This window comes from Gymnoscopelus braueri (genome assembly GCF_963280865.1).
Source record: "Gymnoscopelus braueri genome assembly, chromosome: 11".
Taxonomy (NCBI): Eukaryota; Metazoa; Chordata; class Actinopteri; order Myctophiformes; family Myctophidae; genus Gymnoscopelus; species Gymnoscopelus braueri.
This window is the reverse complement of record NC_137613.1, coordinates 27902615-27930227: the sequence shown is the minus strand read 5'-3', so window position 1 is coordinate 27930227 and position 27613 is coordinate 27902615. Positions and strand designations below refer to the sequence as shown.

The following is a 27613-nucleotide window of genomic DNA, read 5'->3' as shown; positions in this document are numbered from 1 at the left end:
GTCCAAACGTATTGTGTCACCTTTCATTGATGTGAAGCGCTTTGACTTTTTCAGTGGAGCAAAACTTCACGCCAAGTGTCAGTCCTTTGCTGTTCACAGGCTGGAGAGTACAAAATTGAATAACGCTGGTAATGTCTATGTGTCTTAATGAAAGATGCTCTTTTTGTTTCTGTTGGAGTGATTGAGGAGCTGACACTCTGAGCGCTCTTTTAAAAGAGAGTCTCCACCAGGGGGGAACTCCAGTGATGTCACATAGTATGAGTGAGTGGAGAGTTGTTGACAAAGGAGATGACCTTGTGAGGGCTGTCGCTCGTGAGAAAAAACACTGTTTTCATAGTTCAGGTCATTCAGGTCAGTTCATTCAGTACAATCTCTCTTTCTCTCTCTCTCTTATGTACCTACAGTAACGTATTATCCTTTCATCTTTGTAGGTATTCTAATGGTCTGTCCACACCGAGCATGATTACTATATGGTTTTAAAAATCATTACTCTCTCAAGTGTGTCCATACCACAACTACAGTATAACAACAATCTCAGTGTGGGTGCTCATATAATTATCATTATACAGCTATAGGCATTGTGCACATAATAAGCAGTGACCCATCCCAAAAACATGCACTAATAATTACAGGAGAAGTAAACAATACAAATATAATGCCTGATTTCACTGACTATAGTCGATCTACAAGCTCGAAATCAGGCTTAATGTGGTGCACCGGTGGGTGCCATATGTTGACTATGTGGTCTAATCAATGGTATTAGCCATATGTTGACTATGTTGACTATGCCATATGTTGACTATGTGGTCTAATCAATGGTATTAGGTGCTATTGATTCATCATCAGTTCACAATTCATAATGATTACTGTATTGTTATAATTACAAATTATCTCATTTTATTATGTGTTGGAAATGTAGAATGTTAAAGGACTGAAATAGATGCAAGCAAAGTGAAATGATTATTATCTCATTTCCTTCCGGTTGTAAACATTTTTTGAGTGCAAGAGACATTGGGCTGTACAGTGTGAATATTATTTGACAATTAAGACTAATTTATTCATCATGCACAGTAAGACACCTATAGATGGCATAAAAATAATACATTAAATTAATTATGTAGATGACTGCAGTGAAGATGAGTTGCAGTGAATCACTCTGTATTGATGGAAAAGTACAGTATCTATGCACTTAGTTAGTTACTAGTGTTTGTTAACAGACACTTTACATGAGTCAGCATCTTGAAGGAGGTGTAGGCTAATTAGGCCAATATTAGGATTCAGAATTATTACTCAGCATGTCACTGTGCATGACAGACAAATAGATTTGGTTAGAATTAGGGGTTAAGACAATGGCAAAAGATGATCATTTAAAACATTATCCCACTCCCATGAGCTGTAATGTGACTTCTAATGTCATCATGAGTTGCAAAGTGACTTCTTGTGTCACCCACGGTGGAAAGAGGAACATCTTCCTACATTTTGTCCCTACTTACACCTAGTAATTTGCTATTCTTTTCATCAAATATTTACCCTAATATGGAGTTCCACACAGCTCCAGACTGGCTTCCAAGTACTGACCTTGCACAGTGAAGCCACGCCATTATTACAATGTTACTTGTTTTTATTGTTAATTATCTTGGTTTGGTTTTGTACTCTTACTCATCTTACCTCCGGTGTTTAATTCTCACTGCTGTTGTTGCTATGCTATAGTGCTTTCTTAGGTTTATCATTTTAGCATCCTTTTGTATGTGGTTTTAAACACCCCACTTTCATAGTACACTGACTCCAATCTATGCTCATTCTCTGACATTTTAACCGTCCACATCACTCTCTGTCTCAAAAATAAATAAATAAAAGTAAATAAAAGCATACAGTATGTATAATCACCCAAGAATCTAACCCACTTCTTGAGTTGCTATAGTCGCTGCCATATTTAACTATCTTTCTGCTAGTGCTGATTCAGAGTGTTAGTTGCGTTGTCGGGCACTTTGGTTGTTGCCCATTTTCCCAATTGTTAGGTTATCTATAGGGAGTCAGGGACAATTTTGATAAGCTTATAAAAATCCCATTATTTTGTGTTGACCTTTAGAAACTTCTCACTGAAATTGATAGAAGATAAGAGACCGAGACGGTTAATCAGAGCAGAAGAGCAAAAACTAAATAATCCTTATACAAGATAGATGAGCTGAATAATATGGCAGAACAGAAGGCTTATTTGAACCCTTCCACAGTCTAGTAGGGGTTAAACGCTACTAAGTCAGTTTTATTGTTTTAATCTTACACCATTTTATAGAAGGTAACCTCAATGTGCTTCAAATTAAAAGTCAACAACAACCAACAAAAATATAGTCTCAAAGCAACAATTTTGGACCAGTATTAAAAATAACTAATACGTTTTATGACTATCTGACAGACACTTCATTGTCTTCGCCAGGCCCAGGCTGTGTGTGTGTGTGTGTGTGTGTGTGTGTGTGTGTGTGTGTGTGTGTGTGTGTGTGTGTGTGTGTGTGTGTGTGTGTGTGTGTGTGTGTGTGTGTGTGTGTGTGTGTGTGTGTGTGTGTGTGTGTGTGCTAATCTCCGGCACCGTTGGACCGATCGGCACGAAAGTGTGCACGCACACTCCCTGGAGGCCAGAGCTGAACCCCTGCCCAAATTCTCCACATCAACCTTATCATTTTCCATCCTGATTGGCTAAGATTGGCGTCCAAAGTTTGCAGGACTGGCTTGTTTTGTACAAAATGCCTCAAATCATGAACTTTTCACATTGGCACATTTTCCACACTTTTTCAATATTTTTTGAAAATAGCAGATCTACAAACTCACAACGCGTTGCATCACAACTATGAGCTTGTACATCAGCTATTTTCAAATAGCCTGTAAATGAGGTGAAAGTGATTAAACTGATTTTGATGCCATATTGGCTATTTTTTCTGGGGACGCCTGGAACCCCCTCAAGGATCCCTGGTGGCCCACTTTGAGAACCACTGCATTAAGGATGACAAAAATGCCAAGAGGTTATGTACTTTAAAATTACCTTGCTTATAGTGTATTGTGAGAACCACAGGAAAGCCCTGCCTGAATAAACTCAGACTGCTGCATAAAACATAAACATGCACGTACTCATTATAAAAATACAAATATAGTAGAGAAAAAAGAAAAGGTAACTACTTCAAATGGAATTGCATAATTGGGTCATGTCAGTTATGGTTAAAATGTCTTGCAACAACGTCCTTATGTTATTTGGGAGTGTACATTTTACGTGTGTTGGTTAGTGGTGTGGGGGCACAGATGCTCTCTTTGGACCATCCCTGGTAAAAATCAACAAATTCCCCACTGGTTTTGCGGTTCAAACAGTAATATCGAAATATGCCATCTACTCTTCCAATGAAGGCTGGAGCCCCCACTTGCCCTTTAATGGAATGTAGCAGTTCATCATTCACAGGGTTTGATTCAGATCTATTCCAATCACATTCGAGAGGTGACAGAGGAAATGGAACTGATAGTGATGAGATGTGTGGGGAGGTGGGCATCATCTGAAGGAGAGAATGAAAGAGAGGGGTTTTTATTCTGTGTGACTGATTCAGTAATGATGTGAGAGGTCGTTAAAGAGCAATCCATGGGGAGGTCCCATCTTTTCCCCTATATGGGTTTGACTTAATTTTCACTTCTTCTACCTGAAGAGAAAACCCTTCTCTCCACATCGCCGGTCAGCTAACTGTAGTCAACAATGTACATGTGTACAATGTGTGTGTGTGTGTGTGTGTGTGTGTGTGTGTGTGTGTGTGTGTGTGTGTGTGTGTGTGTGTGTGTGTGTGTGTGTGTGTGCGTGTGCGTGCGTGCGTGCGTGCGTGCGTGCGTGCGTGCGTGCGTGCGTGCGTGCGTGCGTGCGTGCGTGCGTGCGTGCGTGCGTGCGTGCGTATAATATATATATATGTATATGTGTATACATATAGTACATATACATGTACATATACATATACATATACATATACATATACATATACATATACATATACATATACATATACATATACATATACATATCATATACATATACATATACACATATACATATACATATACATATACATATACATATACATATACAGAGAGAGAGGGGGGGCTGTTGAATGTAAATAAGGAAGAACAAGTGAAACAGACCGACTGAACCCACCACTCTCTGTCTAATGAGGAAATGAAATAAAATGAAAACGATTACGTACATGGCAGAGAGGCATGTGGGCTGCTTTTTACAAAATATTTTAATATCACATGCTCTCGAGAAGAAGTGAAAGTATCTGTGTGCAGCACTGTGTTGAGAATATGGCAGTACCAATATCTGTCTAAATCTATCAGTATTGGAGGGAGTTCATAGTTTTTCAGCAAAGACTGATGGAGAAAGGAGGAATAGAGAAGAGGGGGCCTGCATGGAGAGAAAAAGAAATACCTAGAGGAAACTCAGGGCCCCATGTGACTAATATGAAACCAACTTGAGGTTTCCTGCCTACGCGTGTGACATCTTCTGAAGTAAACCATTTTCATATTTGTTTGCACTTGTGGTTATCCTTGCAACACACAAATGAGTGGGCTTGCTGTTATCATACTATGATTCAGATAGTATCATCAAAGTTGTGTGGTACTGTAGGTAGGAATGGTGCTAGTGTTACCTGAGTCTTTGATGTATAGACCAGAGGCAGTGGGGGGCTAAAAGGGGGGTTTCATTCAAGAGAAAATGAAAACAACCCCAATAGTGTGTGTGGAAATAAACATCTTGCCGTTTGAGAACATGGATGGTCATGGGTGACAACTCTGCTTGCAGTGCCACCATGTGGTCCAGCTGGTAACTGGTGGACATTCCAGCTACCAACCCAAGCTTGCAATGACTAGGCTAGGCCTATCTAGTAGCGTTCCCATTCATGTCATCAAGTTCCAGCTTGTTCCTATGGTGTAATGAAGGTCTTCAGCTGGTAGGTGCAGGATGTAGTTTGATTGCTAAAGATGAACATTTTAAACTGATACTGTCAACAAGATGATAATCAGCAGCGTGGCGTGTTGACAGATGGATGACAGTTTTTCTATGAGTATTGGGATAGATGGGTCAAGTGGTTCTTTGTCCTTTTATGAAATGGTACACATACTTTAAGACACTGGTTTTCAACGTGGGGTCAGGGGAACTGTATGGGTCAATTTGGTTCAATTTGTGTAGGTGTGTAAATCAGTGTTAAATTAACTCAGAAGATGTACAGCGTAGAAGAGTGGGGGTCTGTAGCCTAATGCTTATCAAACTTGGGGTCCTGAAATCAAAAAGGTTGAGAATCATTGCCAGACAGACATTACACATGACATCTAACAGATGACATGACAGTGTCCCAACGCCAATGGCAACAAGGCAGGTGTTGCAAAATCGTGAAATATTCCACTTTGGCGACATACAGCTTTTGTATTAGAGAATGGAAAACTGATAACGCTTGTCAAGAATGAGAAAGCAGGCCTTGCAGGTTGTTCTATCTATACATTCAAGCTGCCCCTCCCCCCAGCTGGCCATGGCCATTTTGTAAGGCTACTTCTTGGCCTCAATCACAAAACCCATCTAACCCCTGCTCATTTTGCTAGGATTGGATGGCTTAGGGTTGAGGACAGAGTACAGCAACTTGCTATAGGCCTGGTCTTCAAGATACACCACAACATTGGGATCCCCCTGTATTTGTCAAAATACTTCCAAAATGTTAATGAAGTCCATGATCATAACACCACACCTAACCCTAACCCTAACACCAGAGGCAGCTCCACAAATCATGTTCAACCCAGATTTGGCTCAACAAAGGGAATGAACTCGTTCTCATGCTATTTATCAAAAATGTGGAATGCCCTACCAAAAGGAGTAAAGGAGTGTAAAACCCTACTCACTTTCAAATCTGCCCTAAAGATACACCTTCAGGAGGCTGCAATTCAAAAATGGCCCCTGTCCAAGTCCTAACCTACCCCATGTCCTAACCTAACCTACCCCGCCCCCCCCTCTCTCTTTCTTCTTTTGTACATATTTTTCACTCTTCATACCAGTAACCTGTAAACTGATTGTATGACATTCTGTATAGTAGTGTGTATATCTGTCTGTCTCTTATATGTCATCATGATTTGTGTGCATGGGGTTCTCATCTTAAACAAGCTCAGTGCTTAATGAGATTTCCAGTTTAGTAGACCTTGTATTGTGAATTTGTACTTCCATGTACTGTTATGTACTGTCATGTACTGTTCTCATGTCTTACTAAATAAAGTACATCAATCAATCAATCAATCAATCAATCAATCAATCAATCAATCAATCAATCAATCAATCAATCAATCAATCAATCAATCAATCAATCAATCAATCAATCAATCAATCAATCAATCAATCAATCAATCAATCAATGGTTCTTCCAGTTGGATCAAGGTGGTCATCAGCTAACCGCTGGCTTGGACCATCTCCAAACCAGCTTTACCAGCTGGAGTGAACCAGTGGTGGACAATAACGTTGTATAATTACTTGAGTAGTGGTAAATGGCTTGCTGTTTGATTAGATCAGTGGTTCTCTCTCAACCTTTTCAGGATGCGCCCCCCCAAAATAATCATATTTGAACTGGGGACCCCGCACCCTGATAACTGATAAGCACTTGGAATGTAGGAGTTGAGGCATTCCATTTTCGGTTCCACAGATAAATATCGTGAAAATAGCAGATCTACAAGCTCACAATGCCTCGCAACGCTATTGATCGGCTATTTAAAAAAATATTTGACAATTTGGCCAATGTTTGACCAGTTTTTATAGTGGTTTGTTGATTACTTTTGATGCAATAATGGTATTTTTCTTTTCTTTTTTTAGATATTCAAAAGGTCTTAAAAGTCCTTAAATTGTCTCTTCACTGTCACCTGGGAACCCCCCCCCCCAAAAAAAAATCATGTGGGGACAGGTTGAGAACCACTGGATTAGATGGTCATGGGTGACAAGTGACAAGTGTGCACGCAGCGCCACCATGTGGACAAGCTTGTAGTTGGTGCTTCTTTAATTTAAAAGTAGAATTTTTTGGCCCAATAATAAGATTGACCAAAATGCCCCAACGAAATGTTTACACCCGTCATGTGATCTTCTACGAGTATTCAATTAGTAAACCTTTAGAACGTGTCTCTTTATCTTGGGGTTTGTTGCTAAGGGCGGACTGTTTACCTAGCAACGCTGTAAATCACAGCTTCGATGCGCTTTACCGTAAAACACGATCGAAGTGTACACAATAAAAAATAAAAGCTAAATAAACTGTACATTAGAGTCTAGGCCAACACAACCATTTATATCTATGTGTTAGAATTTAGTTATTTGGGTGTTAAAACCAGGTTAAAACCAATTCAACCAGGGCTATATGAGACGCATTAATTTGGCGTCGCGTGTATTGGACGTATTTCGGTTGAGGTTGTCGGGGTAGTGGCAGTGTTGCCATGACCGCTTATTATAAGCGACTTTGGGCTTCTTTTTCTGTAAAGCTTGTAAATATTGGTACTAGTTGCGGGTTGCGTTTTTTTTTGGCTTGTTTCTAATGTTTAGTTGCTTGTTTCATGTGGTTCAAACCAGTTGTTCTCAAACATTTCATGGCAAGGACCCCAAATATGTATTTGGCCACGGCCGCCCCCCCCCCCCATCTGTGCCAGGGAACCCCATACAAGATTTGTGTTGTTAAAATGTTTCTAAAAATATTCCCACTTTTTTTTTGGGGGGGGGGGGGGGTAGATCGGCTGTTTTGAAATAGCTGATGCATATACGTTTAAACTTAAGTGCTCGTCGTGTGGCCTGTAGTCGATCATTTTGGGCTTGTTTTCCTAGACCTGGTTGCTTAATCCTCTCGCAAAATCTGGCAACCGTGAGTAGTGGCTGTGTGAACAGACACAATGGAGCTGCAGTGAGTGACACAATGGAATCAGCCGGTGCCTGGCTCTCTGCATCCCGAACTGAAGCGTTCATTTAAGTGCCAGTAATATAATTATACCAATGCAAAGTTTCAATAGTATTTTCCCAGGTTGCTCGGAGGCTGTTTTTGCAAAGAAATCGAGCCTCGGCTGCTAAACGATCAGCCACGATAAGCACCTGCAGGAGGATCTCTACTATTCTGCTGAGGTTGGCTGCTCTATTCATTCAACACTATGGAATTCCCTTTTGACATAAACCATCTTTTCTCCGAGAGGATCTCCGTTTTGGACCAGGAGTTAGTTTCAGGTCGAAGATGCATAGGAAGGTAGGTTCCAGTGTAACCATTGTTGCCTTCACTGTTGCCAGATTGTGTGAGAGTAATAAGCACCCAGGTCTATGAAAACAAGCCCAAAAGAATCGACAGCTTTGGCCACATGAGCACTTTAACTTTGCATCAGCTATTGAAAATAGCCGATCTCGGCTATTTTCAAAAGCTCTTGAAATACAATGTGGAATATTTTGGAAACATTCTAACAACACAAATGCTAGGCTTAGGCACAAAACATTTATGAAAATATTTGAGAACCACTGGTTTAAAAAATAATTAAAGCATTTGGATGCAAGCCTAAATAAGCAAGTACACGTTAGAAACCAGCCCCCCAAAAAAACGCAACCTGCAACTACACATTTTTACAAGCAACTTTACAGAAAAAGAAGCCCAAAGCCGCTTATAATAAGCGGACATGGCAACACTGATTGTTGCCTTGTGTAACGGGACAGCCTTTCAACGACACACACCCTTGTACGGTACCTGACGTCATGTATTAAAGCCCAGTCATCAATCATCATCATAATAATCCTTACTGTATTAAAGTGACATCTCTCCTTTTTTAGGCCTGATCTGCAAGTCCAAATCGCCACTGTTATTGATGAACTTGGGAAAGCCTCAGCTAAGGTGCAACTATTTCTCTCTTCTGTGTGTGTGTGTGCGTGTGTGTGTGTGTGTGTGTGTGTGTGTGTGTGTGTGGGGGGGGGGGGGGGGTTATACTTGCACGTTTTCAAATTGATGAATAATCAATTTAAACTTAGGATGCACTTTAATAGAATAAACATATGATATAGATGAGGCTAGTTACCATTTGCCCTAGGCCTCTGTGCCTGCATGCTTTTGCCTAGGAGGCGAACTGCTGTATTACGGCTGTGCAGCTGTTATTTACACTGAAATAACGCCTTTAATTGTGGCTAATTGCCTTCCACAGGCCCAGCAGTTGCCAGCACCAATAACAACTGCCTCCAAGCTGCAGTCCAACAGGCACCATCTCTATCTATTCAAGGATGGAGAGCGCCATGGGTATGTCATACACATACTGTAAAGGGCCATTGGCACTGAGCTCTATAACTATAAAAAAATATAGTTTAAAAAAGCGTTCTATGTCAAGTGGATGGCAGAGTTCACACCAACTATAAAAGAAATACAATGGTGAACGATATAATTATAGTTATCGTTATAGTTATAGTGCTCAGTGTGAACGGCCCTTTACTGTACACCCAGCCACCCAGCCATACTTGTTTCTGTAAGGTTATTTCCAGCTTGTTTTGAGATCAACAGTACTGTATTACAACAAGTTGCATATAGGCAACATGATTAGGTGTAAATATGCCTGATTTAGCATAGAGCTCATTTCCATCCATGGTCCCTAAATTATAACGGATGGAGGCGGAGCCCATGTTCACAGATTATGTCGTAAGGATGTAGTTCAAATTAAATAAAACACAAAACTAGGTTAATGAGTCACTTGTGACCCTTTGTGTCACTGGCTTCGCCCACATTTCCATTGACTACGAAAGCTATTCAAAGCTTAGTATTACTAATTCTTCTGTCCTGCACCCACTCAACACCTCACCCCTTCTCTCCCACATACAGAGGACGTGGGGCTGCGGTGGGATTTCTCAAGGTTGGCTACAAGAAACTATTTCTGCTCGTAAGTTTCCACGCATTTCCTTCCATATGTTGAGTATGTCTGTCTTTGTGGTTAGACGATTGGCAATCCTGGCAATCCTAGCATTTCCTAACAACTACTTACCTAATTTATACTTGACTTGCGTGACTAAAATAAACTGATTTCAGATATTAAATAACTGATTTTAAGTATGAATTAGCCCTTCCAAGACCATGTGTCATGGCATATGGTCGTATACACCATACTGTATCTATGCTGGTTATTCGTCTGTCAGTAATGACTTACTGCACTTGACCCCTGTAGTAAACGCAATCCTTTTTGTTGCAATTGCTCCTCAGGACCAGCGGGGGGCACACATAGAGGCTGAGCCGCTGTGTATTTTGGATTTCTACATCTCTGAGAACTTGCAGCGACATGGCTACGGGCTTGAACTCTTTGAATTCATGTTGCAGGTGAGACACACCTAGCCCATGGGTAAACCGTAGGAACCACATTGCATGTCATGGAATGTGCCTGAAGGGATCTTTTTGTTGATCTTGGCAGTGATGCTTACTGAAGACAAAACAATGTGGTAAAATAACAGATCCTTGTAATGAACCATGTTTACAAATGCAAGTCAGCCCCCCTGATGATGTCACAGTACTCCTGTGAGCTACAGTATTCCACCTGGCAACCGTGAGCCATTCCACCTGGCAACCATTTATGTTACGTCTTTATAAAGCTTAGAGACTAGATTGTTAAGAAATGTTTTTATTGATACATAAAGCGGACATTGTACCAGCAGCCTTTTAGATAATAATACAAATGATAACCTTTATTTGTGTAGCCCCTTTCAAGAAAAGTGTCACAAAGTGCTTGACAGAAGAATACACAACACAAAGATAAGAAAAACTATGCATAACAATAACGGAAGCAAGAAATAAAGAAATACATTAAAACTAAGAGGGCTGGGGGTTGAAAGCAGCTTTATAAAGGTGAGTTTTCAGAAGGGATTTAAAACAGGGCACAGACTCAACAAGCCTTATCTCCTCGGGTAGGGCATTCCAAAGTGTTGGAGCTCTGATTGCAAAAGCACGGTCACCTTTTGTTTTCAAGCGGCACTTTGGAATGACAAACACAAACAGTGCAGATGGTACCTGCACAGAATTCTCATTGGCGTGAACCGATCAATTAAATAATCGATTAGTCGATCTACAGAAAATTCAAATTGTACTTTATTAATACTCTACCATACAGAATGTTTATAATGTTTTATACATTAAAATAATTTCCAGATTGACGCTTTTAATTTAATACAATACGAATCCGGTTGTAATGTTGGCTGTAGACCATATGTGTGTGTCAGGCGATGCTTACCCATAAAATGCATCATGGGAAATGTACAGTAGGAGCATAAAGAAAAGCTGAAACAGAACAGAACAGTGTCAATATGTAATGTATTGTTAATATTGTTTCTATAGACTATGATAATCAACAACAATTAACTGAAATTCACATCAACAGCATGACAGTGTCACTTTAAGTAATCATTTGAATCCTATATACTTCATTGACCAGGGTCCCCCAGTGGTCTTATCATTGGCCCCCTCCTTTTTCCCCCTCTACACCAAATCTGTCAAAAATAGCCGATCTACAATCTCACAATGCATTGCAGTGTGCTTTAGAAATGGTACATTTATATAGCTCCTTTATCCAAAAGCAGTTTACGGGGGCACGGAGGGTAGTTAATACCCTCACAAAAACATGTAGTTATCCTGGTCGCTATACCGCCTCCCCGATGACAGCCGGGGTGCCTGATGGAGGGTAAGGGAACTGGTTGGAATAACATGTTCCTTCCACGCGCTACGTCCTACCGGGGAAACTCCCCCCTGTCAGGTGACAAGAAGGACAGTTGGCTCTCATGCATTGAAGGAGACATGAGCTCGGCCCTGGGCTCCCTAGGCTGGTGGGGGGAGTGTAGCACCCAGGATCACTTAGAAAATTGGCACTGGGGGAAAAAAAGGGTTACAAAATTGTGGGATAAAAAATTAAGTTAAAAAAAAAAAAACACTTTACATTATGTGCATTACATTCACCCATTCACACACATATTCACACACCGATGGTGGAGGAAACCATGCAAGGCACCAACCTGCTCTTGGGGAGCACTTAAGGGTCTTGCTCAATAATACTTCGACACTAACTCAGGGAGCCAGGGATTGAACCTGAGCAAACAAAAACAACAGATTCATGTTGGTAATAGCCATAGTATTTTTTTTCATACATCCAAAGGTACTGGTCAAATAGTTGAATACTAATAGTTGAAACCTTTTAATCGTCACTAATGTTACTGAGAAGCTTGTTAGCACGTGCAATGCTTGGTTTGCTCCTTTTTTCCCTCTACACCAAATATCTTAGCATTGGGAGCTTGTAGATCTGCTATGTTCACCGTATGTTTGCCCCAGGAATGGGGACACTAGTAGGTACCTTATCTTTTTATGGGAGCAATTATAAACTTTATATCAATATACTAAAGTAGTATATTATGTACACACTACTGTATGTGCTATATATTTATATGTGATATTTCTTCCTTATCTAGCACAAGCATTTGCAACCTGTGTTGATGGCTTACGACAGGCCCTCCCCGAAATTCCTGTTTTTCCTGGCAAAGCATTATTGCCTGACAGAAAGTGTCCCTCAGGTACGATATGCTGCCTCATTATTTCCCTCTGAGCTTACAGCCTATGAAGTCGAAGCTTCACAACTACAGATTTTGTGACTACTGTATGTCTGAACCATCTACCTAGCCTCGGGAGACAAATGAAAATGACATTGTATTGTTCATTTATCTGATGCGGTCATCTCCCTTTTTTGTCTCTGTTACTCATGTTGAGACTGCTGGATATATTTAGATTCTTCTGTCTTTAACTTTGTTCTCAGTCTTGGCAGGTTTCTTATTATGTTAAAGTCATTATTTTAAGTATACAGTAGTTGTGAAGTACTTGTGATTGGAAATGGGTCTATGATTTTAAAATCTTTTTTTAATGATTTGTACTTTATTGTCTTTTGTAGACAAACATACAGAGAATTTACTTCAGCATTGATGCAAGCATATTTTTAGACAAGACATACAATAAACATCACAAAAACATTCTTATTCAAATAGCGACATTACTGACCATTATAACGAGACAAGACATAACATACACATAATACAAATAAACAAACCGTGAAAACATAAGGACATCAACAAAAGGAAAAATACAGTGCACAGAAGCCTACCGCCCGCAGTCTACCTCAGCCCTACCCCAGACAAATCTAACCCAAGTCACTATATGGTTATTGAAGCTCACAGTGAGCCGGAGTATGATTTTAAAATCTATAGTTCTGAATATATGTTACAGTATATTGAGTGTCAGGATAATGTAAGCCCCATTTAAAAAATAGTAAAAGTAGCCAATCTGCAAGCCTGATGCAGGATGTCTCTGGCCGTCCTTAAAGTTCCCTCTCTAAGTGAAATAACCTCTAAAGCCTGAGTCATCCTTCTGGGTTCTGGAGGTTAATGGCTTTGTTCAACCTGAATACATTTTTCTCATGCTACTTTCCCATGCGGACGTGATCATTTATCAAAGCTGTCATGATGCCAAGTGATGGAACCGATTATTCCTTTCTTTCTTTCTTTTTTTGTCCTTTCTTAAATGTCATATCTCGTCTCTTTTCTCTCCAGGTCAACAACTTTGTAGTGTTTGATGGCTTCTTCCTTAACAGATCAGGTAACTTCTCGGCAGTGTCTCGTCTGGTGCTTTGCTTTGTTTTGTTTTGAGGTCTGTGGTGGTAACATGAGTGTGTAAAAGCCAGGACGTGGGTGTGCATTCCCTCTTAATGCCTTCTTCACGTCATTCCCAATGTGGAGTGGGTGGCCTGCGGCCCTTAGAAACGTGAAAACATTACTTCCTCATTGCCTGCTGAGATTCTCCCAATCCATTCACTGTGGTTAGCTGCTATTCCCATTCTTATCTCACGGAGGAGGCGTTTAGCATGCCAAGCCCAAATCCTACTGCTTTACCTTTGATCTGACTGTAAAATTCACTCACTGCCAAAAAGAAGCTCACATTTTTTGCACTTATGAAAACCATGTTGTGCATGATTATGCAGTTTTAGATAAAGATGTACAGGATTCTTGTCTTTCAGTACCACAACGAACCAATTTTGTCAACTAATTGTGTCATGTGTCTAATCTGGAAATAAATTCTGATCCTTCTTTTTAACCATAAAGATCCACACATTGTAGAGAAACTTTAAGTGTGGAAAGAGCTCTGTGCTGTTATTCCAGTTCCAAACGCCTTGTGTTTCACTAAACTCTCTCAGGCTCGCCTCCCTCTCCTCTGACGGATCAGGGAATGTACGGATTTTTGTAAGGACTTTTAAATCTCTTTCTTTTCTGATACCCCTCTTCCCCTGCCACCCCCTGCTCCCAAGCATCCAACTTCCTGTATTGTTTCTCTTGTCTCTCTCTGTTTAGATATCAGGGCCACCTGTTTTATCTCATGCTGTTTCACTCCCTATTCTTCCTGTCATTATTTGGCGATAATCTCCTCAGCCCCTGCCTCCCCATCACTGCTTGTTCCTCTCCCAGCTGGGTCCAGTATGTGTCACTATATATCATGTATCTATAGTGACACACACAGTACTGGACCCATTGCACCCCGGGGACCCAGGTGTCAGGTTGCCATGGCTACTTCAGATAGCCCCAGCCCCTAACAACCTCTCACCAGTAGGAATAAAGCTGCTTGATGCTTGTCCCTCTGAAGTTTTGCAGTGTTTGTCGCTTTGTTGTAATGGAGCCAACATCACTTTTAAAGCAGAATTCACACATGGTGTTCCTATAACCATAGACTGCCAAGTAATAATTAAACATGAGCAACTGTTTCCCCAAATCTAGAAACCAGGGGCTGCTTAACGGTGCATCTGAGAGACCATCCAGTATCTTATGCTCCTGTAATCCAGGGAGTAACGTAGGGGACTCGTACAATGTTTGTTTGAGCCTTTACTCCCAAATGAGCTTTATTTCCTGAAAAGCAAAAGGACAACAGCAGAATAAACACCCTTTCTCCCCGTAAAAACATGATTATTATTTATTTATCTTTATTATTATTATTAGTTGTAGTAGTAGTAGTAGTAGTAGTATTTATTTCCCTTCTGTGTAGTGTAACAATGAGAATGTACACTTAAATTACATCTTACTTAAATCATCATTGTATGCTTATTTTAAGGGAATTGAAAAGTTTTAAGATGGCAGTCAAAGTATATTACACTGATTAGCTAAAAATATAATAGACACATGAGCTTAACTCTATCATGTCAGAAAATGGGTCCCTAACCAGGGCACTATTCAGCAGTACAGCTTTAGTAAGTGTCTCTTGTTACCATTGAAAGTCTTGGGTCTATGGATTAAAGTTTGGGGCTAAAGCCTGATTTATACTTAATATATACTTAGTTGCGTGCCAGTGTTGCGCATCACAAATAACAGATCTACAAGCTCACAACGTGTCATGGTGCGACTCGAGCTTGCCGATCGGCTATTTTCCATGCACGACACGATACACAACCAATTATGAATCAGCCTTAACTGTCCAAGATGTTAGGAATAACAAATGAATCCTCTTTTACGATACAGTTTCCCTTAACCGCTACCTACCATATATTGCTACCTGTTAACCTTGATTATTTTACAAGGGCGGTTGGGGACATAATATTTATGTGACTTGCTTTTATGATCATATTATGTCAATATTATCGTATTGACAGAAGCTGGAGCTTAAGGGGAGGGGTGAGATCCTCCAACCTTCCGCTAGATCCCATCGTTCATGTTTGGTTTTATCTCCATGGTGACTGTCCTCTCTTCCACAGTGGCACAGTTGAGAAAGGCTCCCCCAAAAAAGTGGGACGGAGAGATCAAACCGTACTCGCTAATGGAGAGAGAGGGTGAGACATGCACACATATTGAAACCGAATAGATTTTGGTTCTTGCGTAATAAAAATGTTTTCTTGGGTTACACAATCCAGACTTTGTTGAAAGGTCCTTGCTGTGTTTTTTTTTTTTTGGCCTGATGCAATATCATTAGTTTGACAAGATGTCCCACTTCTTCATCACTGCTATTTTCAGCCCGGTGCTGCAGGGCTTTTTGGTACAAAGGGACCAATACTTGCACATTGGCACGCCTAAATCTAAAACACCCATTATTACTTTTATTAGCTGCAGCTGCATTGCTTACATCATAGTCTACTACAGTATAAGATCAGCCTGGCATGTTTCTACCCTTATGTAGTTTTTAACCTGTGCAGGAAAACAAATTTCAAGATTGGCCTAGGGTACCTTTTTGGTGTAGCTTTGAAAATACAATGTTTTGACAACTGCTGAATGTATCAGTCCTGTTTCTTTCTGTGCAGGATTCATATTGAGAGTTTCTCAGCAAGGTTCTAGTTTTGTGTGAAATGATGGCTGCAGGCATAACTACAATGGTTTGCTCAGTAGAACGCAAATCTCCACCAGGAGGCATTCCCTAATAACTCTCCATCATCCTCCACTTATGACAGCTTGGACTGAGTTGAATGTGCGCAGACATTCTCGTAATTTGGGGGTTTTGGGGTACGCTTTGCTTTCACTTATATACAGTATATCTCAGCTAACTCCAAAATGTTCATTTTTCAGGAAATGAAAAAAGTTAGGAGAGTTAGGAGGTTTTGTTCATCATTGATAAGAACAGCTGAATGGACCTCCAAGCTCACAATGAGGTTGGAGGTCAAAAGGGGGTGGAGCCTGGATTCAGCAAAACCAACTAATTCCAGTTTAGCAGAAAGTTCGAGGATCCAATGGAGTTTAGCTGGTTTTGTCAGAAGCACTTTTTAATGCTTTTCATTGGTTCAATATTTTTTTTACCAACACACAGACGTAAAGGGTGTTCAATGGCCCTGATGTAAAGAAAAAAATGCTAAAGCGTCAAAATGGAGTTAGCTGGTTTCTGCCGGACAGCAACGATATGTTGCTGTTAATCTAACGTCAGCTTGCACAGGTGAACTTCCGTGTCTGCTGTGCAATTGGCTAGTTCCACTAGCCAATTATCATAATCCAGAGTGACGGGAGCATTGTAATTTGCTAGTTGGTAGTGGGATGCTTATCCCATAGCCTGGAGGGATGATTGCGCTATTAGATAAAGAAAAGACATACTAGCTGTCGTTAACTGATTTGAAAAATATTTGGCCTGCTGTCAGTGTGCACAAGAAACTGATGATGCTTATCAGCCTAGTACAGTATGTAAATACATGCACACACACACACACACACACACACACACACACACACACACACACACACACACACACACACACACACACACACACACACACACACACACACACACGCGCACACACACACAGGTAAAAAAAAGAAATCTCCTGGTTAATGACAGTTTTGTGTCTCTGCAATAGGTCTTTGAATAAAATAACATAATATGTTTTTTTAGATCGTTAAACTCTTAAGAATGCAGTCGCACAGCTTGACCCTGGAATTGAACTTTCACTAACCCTCGACTGTGTTCTTTTGTTCTCCTCCCCAGTTGTGCGCGAGGAGCAGAGGGTTCGTCCCTGGCCGTTTGTTCGCCCCGCGCCTCCCCCCCTCTCTCCCCAACGGGCGGCATCCTCCCAGTGCTCGCGCTCCCTCAGCGTGGGGTCGTCCCCCAGCAGGGAGCCCCAGCGCCCCGCCATGCCCTCAGCTCCTGCCCCTGGGGGCTACACGGGCCAGACCCCCCATCACCCACTCATCGACAACTGCAGGGCAAGACGCACCAGGTGAGGAAGAACAGGTTGGACCTTTTACAGGGAGTGAGTATAGGGACGTTTTGTGCATGGCAGCGTCTCTAAAGTGTTTATGGCGCTGTTCCACAGCATGGTAACGGCTCGAATCTACTCAAATGTTTTCGATTTCAAGTTGGCAAAAATTACACAGTGCTTTTTTGGTATCTGTATCAGCTAAGGCAATACCAAAAGGTGATGTGAGAACACTGCAGGCTACTGATTAGTCGGAGAGAATCGTCACTAAACGTAATTGTGTCATAACTGACCTATACTGCTTGGAAGCTCCCAAATACTGTTAACAAACTTTGAAAATGTAAAATTAATCAATATTGAACAATTGCATGCTATTTATCGCCTAAGGTGTCAGAAACAGTTTTTGTTGGAATGGGTACAGGTGAAACAGAGATGTTTCCAGAAATCTATATCTTTAACTTTGGCATTGTTTAGCACTGTCCCATGCTAAGGTTTGGATGTCGCTATGACAACCAGCTACACTGAGGCGTTCCTATTTGCAGTGGAAAAAGGAAGTAAAGCGACTAAAGAGTGCAGTAGAAAAGTGACTGTAGTCTCTGTATGAGTGCCAGTTCCGCAGGGCTTGGCAGTGGGTCGCCACATTCCTCCTGTTAGTTAGTTATTGTTCACTGTGTACAAAGAGCTGGCCCTCAGCTGCTCTCTCTGATCTCAGCTTCCCTCACCGTCTTGCTGCTACCTGATTGTTGTGAATGACTGCCTGCCTTTCTCTGTGGACTTTCTAAACACTTTTCTTTCTTTCTCTTGTCTCTATCCCTGCCCTCCGCTGTGTCTGATCCCATTGGAAACATCTGTCATGCTTTTGCCTATTTTATTATTATTTTGTCCACTTTCATACATTCAACTTGCTCATTCTCTCACATTTTAATCCCTCTTCTCGATGTTCAATAGTTCCCTTAATCGATCTCAGCATAGCTTCCAATGACCAGACTCTGACCTCCAGTGTTGCCTCTTCCTTTAAAGGAATTACTATGTTTCTTAGCTTGATAGATCACCAGATCTCTGTCAGAGAGTCTGGTGTGCCACTGTGGACTAAATGGACACATTGGACAGACAGAAAGAGAGAAGGAAAGACCATATCAGTCTCCTTTTTAGATGTTTTTAAAACCTCGTTATATCTGCCAAACAGAGGGAATATGCAATGGCTGGATCTTATCTGCTTGCCTTTTTTCAGAATGCATTAAACAGTCTCCCACAAAACTGCATATACGAAGTTGCCTTTTTATTGATGTCATATTGTTGACATACTGAGAAGTTTGTATTATATCAATTCAATAAACCTGTGCAAACATATAGTGGTAATTCAAGGCCGATGGAAGATAAGGTTTCTATGTCAGGTTCCTTGTTAATATCCTTTTATTTTTTTTACCATTTTAAAATACTTATAATAATTTTATAATACTTTATTTTCTTCTGTTTGCTAATTATGATTTATTTGTTTGTTTTTCATTTTGAATTCTCTTCCTGTTCTACACTCCACTTCCTTTGTCCTGTCCTCTACATTCTACACTCCCATCCTCTGTATTTGGTTCCTCTATCTATGCCCTGTGTTCTTGGGTCTCCCTTGTCTCTTGCTTGCCTCTTCGACTCTTCTGGTAGCCAACAGGGCCTGGTTGCTGGAGGCAACCTTTACAGTCGTCACTTCAACTGCAGAGATTTTGGGCTCCTTCTGGGACGACAGGAGAGCACCTTCACACTCCCGGGTGAGTGGCTGCCTACCATAGAGCCCAATGCTAACGCTGTTAAATGCACCGTAGTCACCGTCACCACAGAACGACGAAGGTCATACAGCACGCCCAGACACCACGGGTTGCAGCATTCCCACCTTTCCTTATCTGTTAGCACTGTGTGCCTTTCTCAGGTTTGAGACCAGTGTTGACTGACACAGGGAGACAGACACACGCACTGGGACAAACAGACAGGTTTGCCATTTTTCACGCACAAAGAGGTTATTTACCCTCCTGCAGACAGTGATTGTTTATTGTCAGGTAGGATTGTGTGTGTGTGTGTGTGTGTGTGTGTGTGTGTGTGCGTGTGCGTGCATGCATGCACTGGTTTTCTTTTGCCACTTGACCTTCATATCATCTACCTCTTAATTCATCTTCCCACTATTCTTGTCTGTCCAGGTCCCTGCCCCTCTCTCTCCCACCGCTGTGCACGTCCAAGAAAGATGCACTCTGCAGCCAGACCCCCATAGCAGCCAGAGAAACCGCCCTTTGTGATGCAGACGCTGAAGGCTGCAGTGCTGAGAGGTTCACGCAAGAGCAGGGCAGGCAGCCATGCTCCGCGGTAGACATGCAGGTCGATCGCAAAGCCGCGTTCGAGACAGGGAGTGACGGAAACACGAGAGGGTGGTCGTGGACCTTGGGAGAGAGTCGTTACACAGCACACTGGGTCAAACAGAAGCAGGAATACAGGAGCACCCGGCCCTGGTGATAGTTATTGAAGTCCCCCAGGGCTGAGTCCTGAGCCCCCTTTACTCCCTGTACACCCACGACTGCGTAGCCATGCACAGCTCCAACTCTGTGATTAAGTTGGCTGACAACGTGACAATGATGGGCCTGATCACCGCCAACGACGACACAGCCTACAGGAGAGAGGTCAACAACCTGACACAATGGAGAACAAACTCTCAGTGTCGACAAGACCAAGGATCCCATCTCCGTCAACGGATCTGCTTTATTGAGAAGTCAGCCGCTTCAAATTCCTCTGCGTCCACATCACAGAGGACCACACATGTGGTTGACTTCAGGCGGCTGAAGAAGTTTGGCATAAGGCCCAAAATCCTACGGGCCTTCTACAGAGGCACCACTGAGACCGTTCTGACCGGACGCATCTGAGCCTAGCATGGTAACTGCACTGCTCTCATTTGCAAAGCGCTGCAGAGGGAGGTATGGACAGCCCTGAGCATTAAGGGATGTGAGCTCCCCTCCATTCAGGATATATACACTGGACAATGTGTCAGTAAAGCATGTAGGATTATTGAAGACCCTAGTCACCCCAGTCATGGACTGTTTCAGCTGCTTATATTCACACACATTCAAAGGAGGCTGTGTATACACAATTACACTCAAAATACAAATAATCAAATTATCACATACGCACATTTATTATGGCAGGACCGACACACACAGCACCTTACACACGGCACATATTATCATATTATTTAACACATCCCACACACACAGGCACCTGACATTTTATATTTATAACTGCACACATACTGTATTAATAATAATAATCGTGTAACAATACGCAGCAGGAAGAGGTTGGTGGAAGGAGTAGCATGGATGCACAAACATTAATCCCAGACAGGCAAAAACTGCAGCACCACACTGGACAATGGCCAGGGGCTTTTATTCAAAACAAACTGAAACAAACTTGTTGTCACAAAACAATATTGGAGCTACTGACAGGCTATTTCCTAACTAGGCCGGGCTGCTATCCAGCTTACTGGACTGAACAAATCACTGTTGGCAAACCTAATATTTTGACTCCTGTATGGGATGTAATAAATACAATCTAGGAGGGATTGGAATAAAAAGGAGGGCTGCAGTGGTTACATAAAAGTAGAACAAGCCATACAGACATTCTGTCCAACTCAGTCCCCTTCTGCAGAGTGTCATTAGCTGTCCTTGCTTGTAGACGAGTCGAGTCAGCAAACTGGCGACAGTGCAGTGGGGGTGTAATTGTGGGCTAGAGGAGAATGATGGGAATGTAGAAGTGAATGGCCATTAGGCTGTTAATGACACTGGCTTGAAAAGGCCTTTATCTGCCATATACATGTACTGTACTGTACTGTAAGGAACTATTTACGCAAGGGAAGGAAAGGCCAGGGCTTTGCAAGAATTTCCTGTAGACATGAGTTTACATTGCAAGCCATTCTTTTGTTATTACTACTGCATTTTTGTGTTAATTTTGCATTTACATATTTTATATACCTATTAAAGCATTGTGCTGTACTTTTGAATCTTGTGTGTTGTTAGTATCCATCATGTCTGTCTCTGTTACTCAATAGGCAATATAAATAATAGCTTTTCACTGATTGCTTCCGAAACATAGTTATGCAGATAACCATCAACCCCACAAAACATTGGCCAACTGGAACATTCCCCAGTGTTGAAGTGCACTTCCTGGAGATCTTTGGTTTTGTTTACCAGAGAATTATCTGATTCCTCTGCTTGGAGCTGCATAGATCAGCTGGACTCATTTTCTCCTTCTACAATATTGAGCATAGTGCAAAATGACAAAGCTTTGGGGTTGGTAATTTAACTTTATACTTAGTTGACCAGACTAGTCCCCCAGGGCTTTATATTAGATCCTCTCCTGTTTTGCGATCCATTGAATATCTTCGCCGAAAATAGCTTATTTACAAACCCACAACGCGTTGTAGATCTGCTATTTTTGCCAAATGCTTACCCCAGAATGGGAACGCTAGAGTTCATGTGGTTAAGAAAAGTAGTACGTCTGTGTGCTACTGGCAATGTGCACAAGAAATTTGGCGTGATCAGTCCAGCTGTTTGCAATATTAGTTCCGACACTGACACAGACAGACCCTCTGCTAGACTGCTGCAGAGCCACGCGATAAGAATGAACCACACCATCTTTATAAATACTTCACCTATAAGAACAAACATACTTCACAAGAACAATGTTGGTGTACCGAAGAGATTGACTTAAAACATGTTTATATACTGTATATAGATTTTCAATGTTTAATCATTTATGCCCTATAAAAAAAATTACATTCTTTCAGAAATGGCAGATCTACAAGCTCATCGTGTCACATTGGAAAATCTCCGGCCTACAATGACATGCCCAAAATAGGGAGGCCAGGTTGAAAGTGGTTTAAGGACACATACATACTGTTCGGACAACCCTCATTCTCGTATATTAAAAGGTCAGTTTGCTTAAGAGACTGTAATATTAATAAAAGTACATAAGGACTGTGATTCACAATGTACCAATATCAGCCTCTGTCACATTGCCTGATGAAAGCGGTCGAATACAACAGTGAGCTATTGAGGCACCATGATGACTGACTGCAGAGCTGTAGTAGTGTTAGTCCTCCAGCGGTGGTCCATGATTCAAACCACACATAGTCCATCTGGCTCCATTCCCCCCAAGACACACTTTACTGTCGTATCCCAGCAACCCCATCTATATATAGGAGATCAATACCGCCTTGAGCTGAATGGTCGCCATTTAAGCTGTGGATCCATTGTCTATACATGTTAGTGGCCTATAAGGCTCTGAGCCTTTATTGCTGAAAATGAATTCCCACAATGTCCTGCCAAATTCACTACTACAACGCTGTTGGTCAACCAATGGTCCACATGGCATTATTACAGGTGGTCCTAGGGAAAATGTATAGATAAATAAAATAGAATATATACAAGTAAGGCAGTGGTGTGTTCTTCCGTGTTGCACTATATACGTAGTGTGACCTGCAGAAAACTTTCGTAGCCAAGCGTAGCCATCCAAACCGTCCGAGAAAGCGTATCTGATACGCAGGAGGAGCAAGAATATAAACTTCAGTTCAAATAGCCTTTTTCATGTGATAATGTGGCATCTGAGGTGAAGGCTTGTGTGTGACTATTGTCTTGAGGTGATAATGACCACTCGCCGTTGGAGTATTGAAGTAATTCAGACATTAACTACTTAACAATAGAGCGTTATTTCCTTCGGCGACCACGCGGCACGCGCACGCTTACAAACATGCAGATGTGCACATGCCGTGCGTGTGGGAGGGAATAATTATAGTATGCCCTCCAAAAACGTGACATGGTTGTAGGTGCCAAACAGGTTGGTCTGAGTACTGCTGATCTACTGGGATTTTCACGCATAACCATCTCTAGTATACGGTTTACAAAGAATGGTGTGAAAAGGAGAAAATATCTAGTGATTAGCAGTTCTGTGGTAAAAAATGATGTCATGCCAGAGGTCAGAGGAAAATGGCCAGAGTGTTTTGAGCTGACGGAAAGGCAACAGTAACTCAAATAACCACTGGTTACAATAGAGGTATGCAGAAGGGCATCTCTGAACACACAACCGGTCCAACCTTAAGGCAGAAGGGCTACAGTAGCAACCTGCCCGTTTTGGCAGCAATAACCATGCCACATTCAATTGAGTTGCTGCCATTTGATTGGCGTATTAGAAATGTGCATTAACTTGCAGTTGGAGGTGTGTGTGTGTGTGTGTAAAGAATCTAAATTGTTTAGATCATTTTGAACTACTAGGCTTATTGTGGGAAAGAAAGCTCGAATTGAAATATTGTCTTGATATATTAGGCCTACTTTGTTGTGTGCATTGTCACACACTGAGAATAGCTGATCTACAAGAACACAAGATTCATTGTGAGCTTGTAGAACTGCTATTTTCGGTGCATGACACTGGCACGCAACTAAATATAAATCTGGCTTCAAAATTTTAAATATGAATAAATTACTCAAATAGAAATGACTGTTATGCGTTCATATAAACGTGAGGTGGTCCTTGAGCAAAATATGCTAGTGGTCCAGAGCTTAAGAACCAGAACCACTGCACCACAGCAACCACAGACTCGGATAGAAAATAAACATATTTTATTTTCATGTCTTCATATAACATAACATTTTCAAACCAACAAACAACTAAACAAACACAAAAACTGAGGAACCACTTTTATATTAGTCTCCGTTTCTATTCGACGCCACGCCCCATGAGGGTGTTTATGTATTATAAAATCGACATTCAGCATTTCTGTTACTCAGCATACTCATAAGAATGTCAGAATAAATCACTGAAACTACTGGCTTAGTTTTGTCCTCCCAGCACAAAGTAATTTGGTGTCCACACTTTTGTTTCAGGCAGATTAGAAATGCAACTTCCCCAGACCCATTCGTTTCTACCTATCAAAGTGAATTTCCTTGAATTTCTCACCTTTGCTGTATAAGTAACCAGCTTAAGTACTTTGACCTTTTCATTACAGTGCTCCTTCTTGCTTAACTTGTTTTTCCTTTCCGTCAGTTTCCGTTGAGTTTCCTTTCCGAAACTCCACACGTGCTCGCTGGACCGTGGGGAATTTAACTGCGTACAGGGAGGCCACAACGATGACGATGTTTAATGATTAAAACAAGACATCTGCATAGTTTCATGGGTCACTTAAGCTGAGGGAAAGTAAAAAAGAAAAAATGCTTCCACTGACTTTTCACTGCAGCTTAAACCTCAACTAGAAGCCGCTAGTTTGTCTAAATTGTCTAAATCAGTGCCTTCCTTCAAAGTGTTATCTAGGAGCAACAGATCTGCTCCAAATATTTTGCTATATAAAACACTGATCTCTGCCAACCTATTGACAACACTTTAGCCTGTAGTCAACGTCCATGTTACGTTTAAATAATTTATATACGAGTTCTACTCTGCCTCTTGAAGCAAAGAGAGGTAGATGTTGGACTGAAGGAATCTGGGATAACAGTCTGTGTCCAGGAGGGAGTAGATGCGTTTCTGTGCATGAGACAGGGAGGTGTGAGACGGGGCCTTCAACAGTTGTAATGTCAGGTCTCTGTTCTTGCTGTCCAGGTTCACCTAGATGATAACGCAAAACAAGAAAAGGTTCAGTAAGAAAAGTGATCTCTCAATGCAAAGAATAATTATTTAATAAATGCAAGCCGTTGGGAATGAAGACGAAATGGCACTACTCAAACCTTTCACGAAAGGAAATGCGTTTATAAAGAACGAAGTAGGGGTGCAACAGTTAATCGAACTAAACGATTTAATGGATTATAAAGAATGAAATAAAAAAAATTCCCCCAATTTGTTTTCCAAAAATACCGAAAATAGCCCAGCTCACAAATCATCACACTGTGTGACACATTGTGAGCTTGTAAAGATATTTTTGGTATTTGTGTGTGACACCGTTGTACGACAAAGAACAAAATAGGGCTTGTGTGGTTAATCAGACTAATATTGATTTAGTCGATTATAAAAAAATCTATCCGAATTTGTTCATGTAATTTCGTTATATATTTCGTCAAAAAGTAATCGATAGAATAATCGCAACAAAAATAATTGATAGTTGCAGCACTACAAGAAAGCATGGCGGTGACGGTTGAAAAAGTAATAATGGGCTCGCACCTCCCGTGAGGAGCCTGGCTGGATGTAGGTATTGATGATGTCCTTGGCCCTTCTCTGCAGACTGAAGTTGTTGGATGAGTTCCTGTACTGCTCACAGGCCAGATAGAACTGCAGGTTCTCCTCGCTGAACTCAGAGCGCAGGAATGCTCCGAACACTGACACACCCGCTGAGACAGGGTGGGGGTGGAGAGGGGAGAGCATAAGTGGGGTGTTCCCAAGCGAATGATGTGTGAGTAATTAGGCTGTGAGAAGGGAGGACACGGAGCCCCACAGGGCTAATAAGTACAGACAAATAACACTGTGTACACCAGTGTTTCACAACGGCTTTTGTAGCGGGACTTCATTGGATATTGATTATACATATCATAGTATATATCCAGTATATATGTAAACCAACATATTTCTCTATAAAAGTTGTTCTTTGTCCGCAATCCTGTAAGAATATTTTATGAGCCACGTTTGGGTTCTGACCCTCTCGTTGAGAAACTGCGGCTGTATGATGGCTATTCTGTCTAGATACAAACTAGTCTACTTCCTTCTGTTTTACAACTGCACCCTAAATATCTGTCACTTCTTGTTTTTGCAAGTGGGGGATTGGGACATATTTACTTTGTTGGGACATATTTACTTTGTGTAAACAGGGGGGGGGGGTAATGTGGAAGGCCCAACATTGCATGCAGACACCATGGTTACAACATCTAGTTCACATTTGATTACTGTACACTAGATGGATGGGGACTCTGGGGAAACTTGCACTGCACATACACATGTTACAAAGTAATTCATAGATATCTTGTTTTTGTTAAATCACAAATTAATACAGTGAGTCATACAAACAATCAATTCCTGAGCCTTAATAAATATACATTCTCTAAGCCCAACTGAGCTGGTTAAGTTAAGCAGAAGAACCATACAACATACAGTTAACATGTAGTCAAAAATAAAGATTTAAGTCTCTGACTATTTATGTGCTGGTAATGAAGAAGCATTTGTACCAAAAATGCACTGTCCATTTCTTCCACCACTTATTCTCAACTAAAACATTACTGAACAACGGGTTACATTCCAAATGACCCAGGGAGTTCCATGCTCAGTAAAACTACTACACAGCTTCAGCTTTGAAAGTCACTAATTCCCAAGTACAGGTTAACACAAAACATAATTTATAAAAGAGTAGACTCTCCTCCAAAGATAATATGCATATAAATAATATATAAAAATAAAAATTATATAAAAGAAAAACTGCCTTTCTGATTTAAAAAGTAACAAATCAAATCAATGAAATTTGAACTGCAGTATGACGTCATTTCATGCAACAGATGAATGTGGTACAATGTTGACGAATTCAAAGAAAAACAAAGTCTTTCTGCCCTCTTTGTCTGATCAGTACACTTGCTTGGGAACCCAAATCCTACAACACTTAACACTTGTCAAACTATAGGACAGCATCAGGAGATAGGGAATGTATGTTTCCCATACATGGAGCACTCTGTTTTTAGAGTCAAGCTTTTATATCTTTTTGTAAACACTGTGTCTTTTAAAAGTGTTCTAATTTTAGAGGCAGTGAGACAGGAATAGTCACACTATCCTCTACAATAGTTGCGTTCCATAAAGGAGTCAGTGTTTACGGTATGTTCTATTTATAGAATTGGCTGAGGTCAGAACTGTCAAGCTTTTAGCTTTTACTGCATAGCACACAGAAACCAATGACGTCTGATGAATTAGTCCGTCATGCTGA

The 27613-nt window shown here is 41.2% G+C and overlaps 2 protein-coding genes across 3 annotated transcripts; one reads left to right on the top strand and one right to left on the bottom strand.

Annotated features, from left to right (window-relative positions):
• The first annotated feature begins 7909 nt into the window (after nt 1-7909).
• On the top strand, nt 7910-21725 carry atat1 (alpha tubulin acetyltransferase 1). Of its 2 annotated transcripts, none has more exons than XM_080441393.1 (12): nt 7910-8261; nt 8831-8891; nt 9196-9287; nt 9861-9918; nt 10236-10349; nt 12479-12580; nt 13607-13652; nt 15790-15864; nt 17496-17727; nt 19363-19466; nt 19625-19685; nt 19890-21725. In XM_080441393.1, the coding sequence occupies exons 1-12, from the start codon at nt 8170-8172 to the stop codon at nt 20197-20199; spliced, it is 1347 nt and encodes a 448-aa protein (XP_080297519.1). In that variant the 5' UTR covers nt 7910-8169; the 3' UTR covers nt 20200-21725. The 2 variants fall into 2 exon arrangements, with proteins under 2 accessions (XP_080297519.1, XP_080297520.1); XM_080441394.1 differs by lacking the exon at nt 19625-19685 and adding an exon at nt 14248-14293.
• Nucleotides 21726-25155: 3430 nt separating this feature from the next.
• On the bottom strand, nt 25156-26076 carry LOC308095563 (regulator of G-protein signaling 1; the record flags this gene model as incomplete). Its single annotated transcript, XM_080442618.1, has 2 exons — nt 25156-25326; nt 25876-26076. 2 exons carry the CDS (start codon nt 26074-26076, stop codon nt 25156-25158), a joined length of 372 nt encoding a protein of 123 aa, XP_080298744.1.
• Between the last annotated feature and the right edge of the window lie 1537 nt (nt 26077-27613).

Coding starts and splice junctions, on each gene's coding strand:
- atat1 (XM_080441393.1), top strand. CDS start 8,170: ATGGAATTCCCTTTTGACATAAACCATCTTTTCTCCGAGAGGATCTCC. Junction 10,350..12,478: donor TCTTTGAATTCATGTTGCAG/GTGAGACACACC, acceptor TTCCTTATCTAG/CACAAGCATTTGCAACCTGT. Junction 17,728..19,362: donor TGCAGGGCAAGACGCACCAG/GTGAGGAAGAAC, acceptor CTCTTCTGGTAG/CCAACAGGGCCTGGTTGCTG.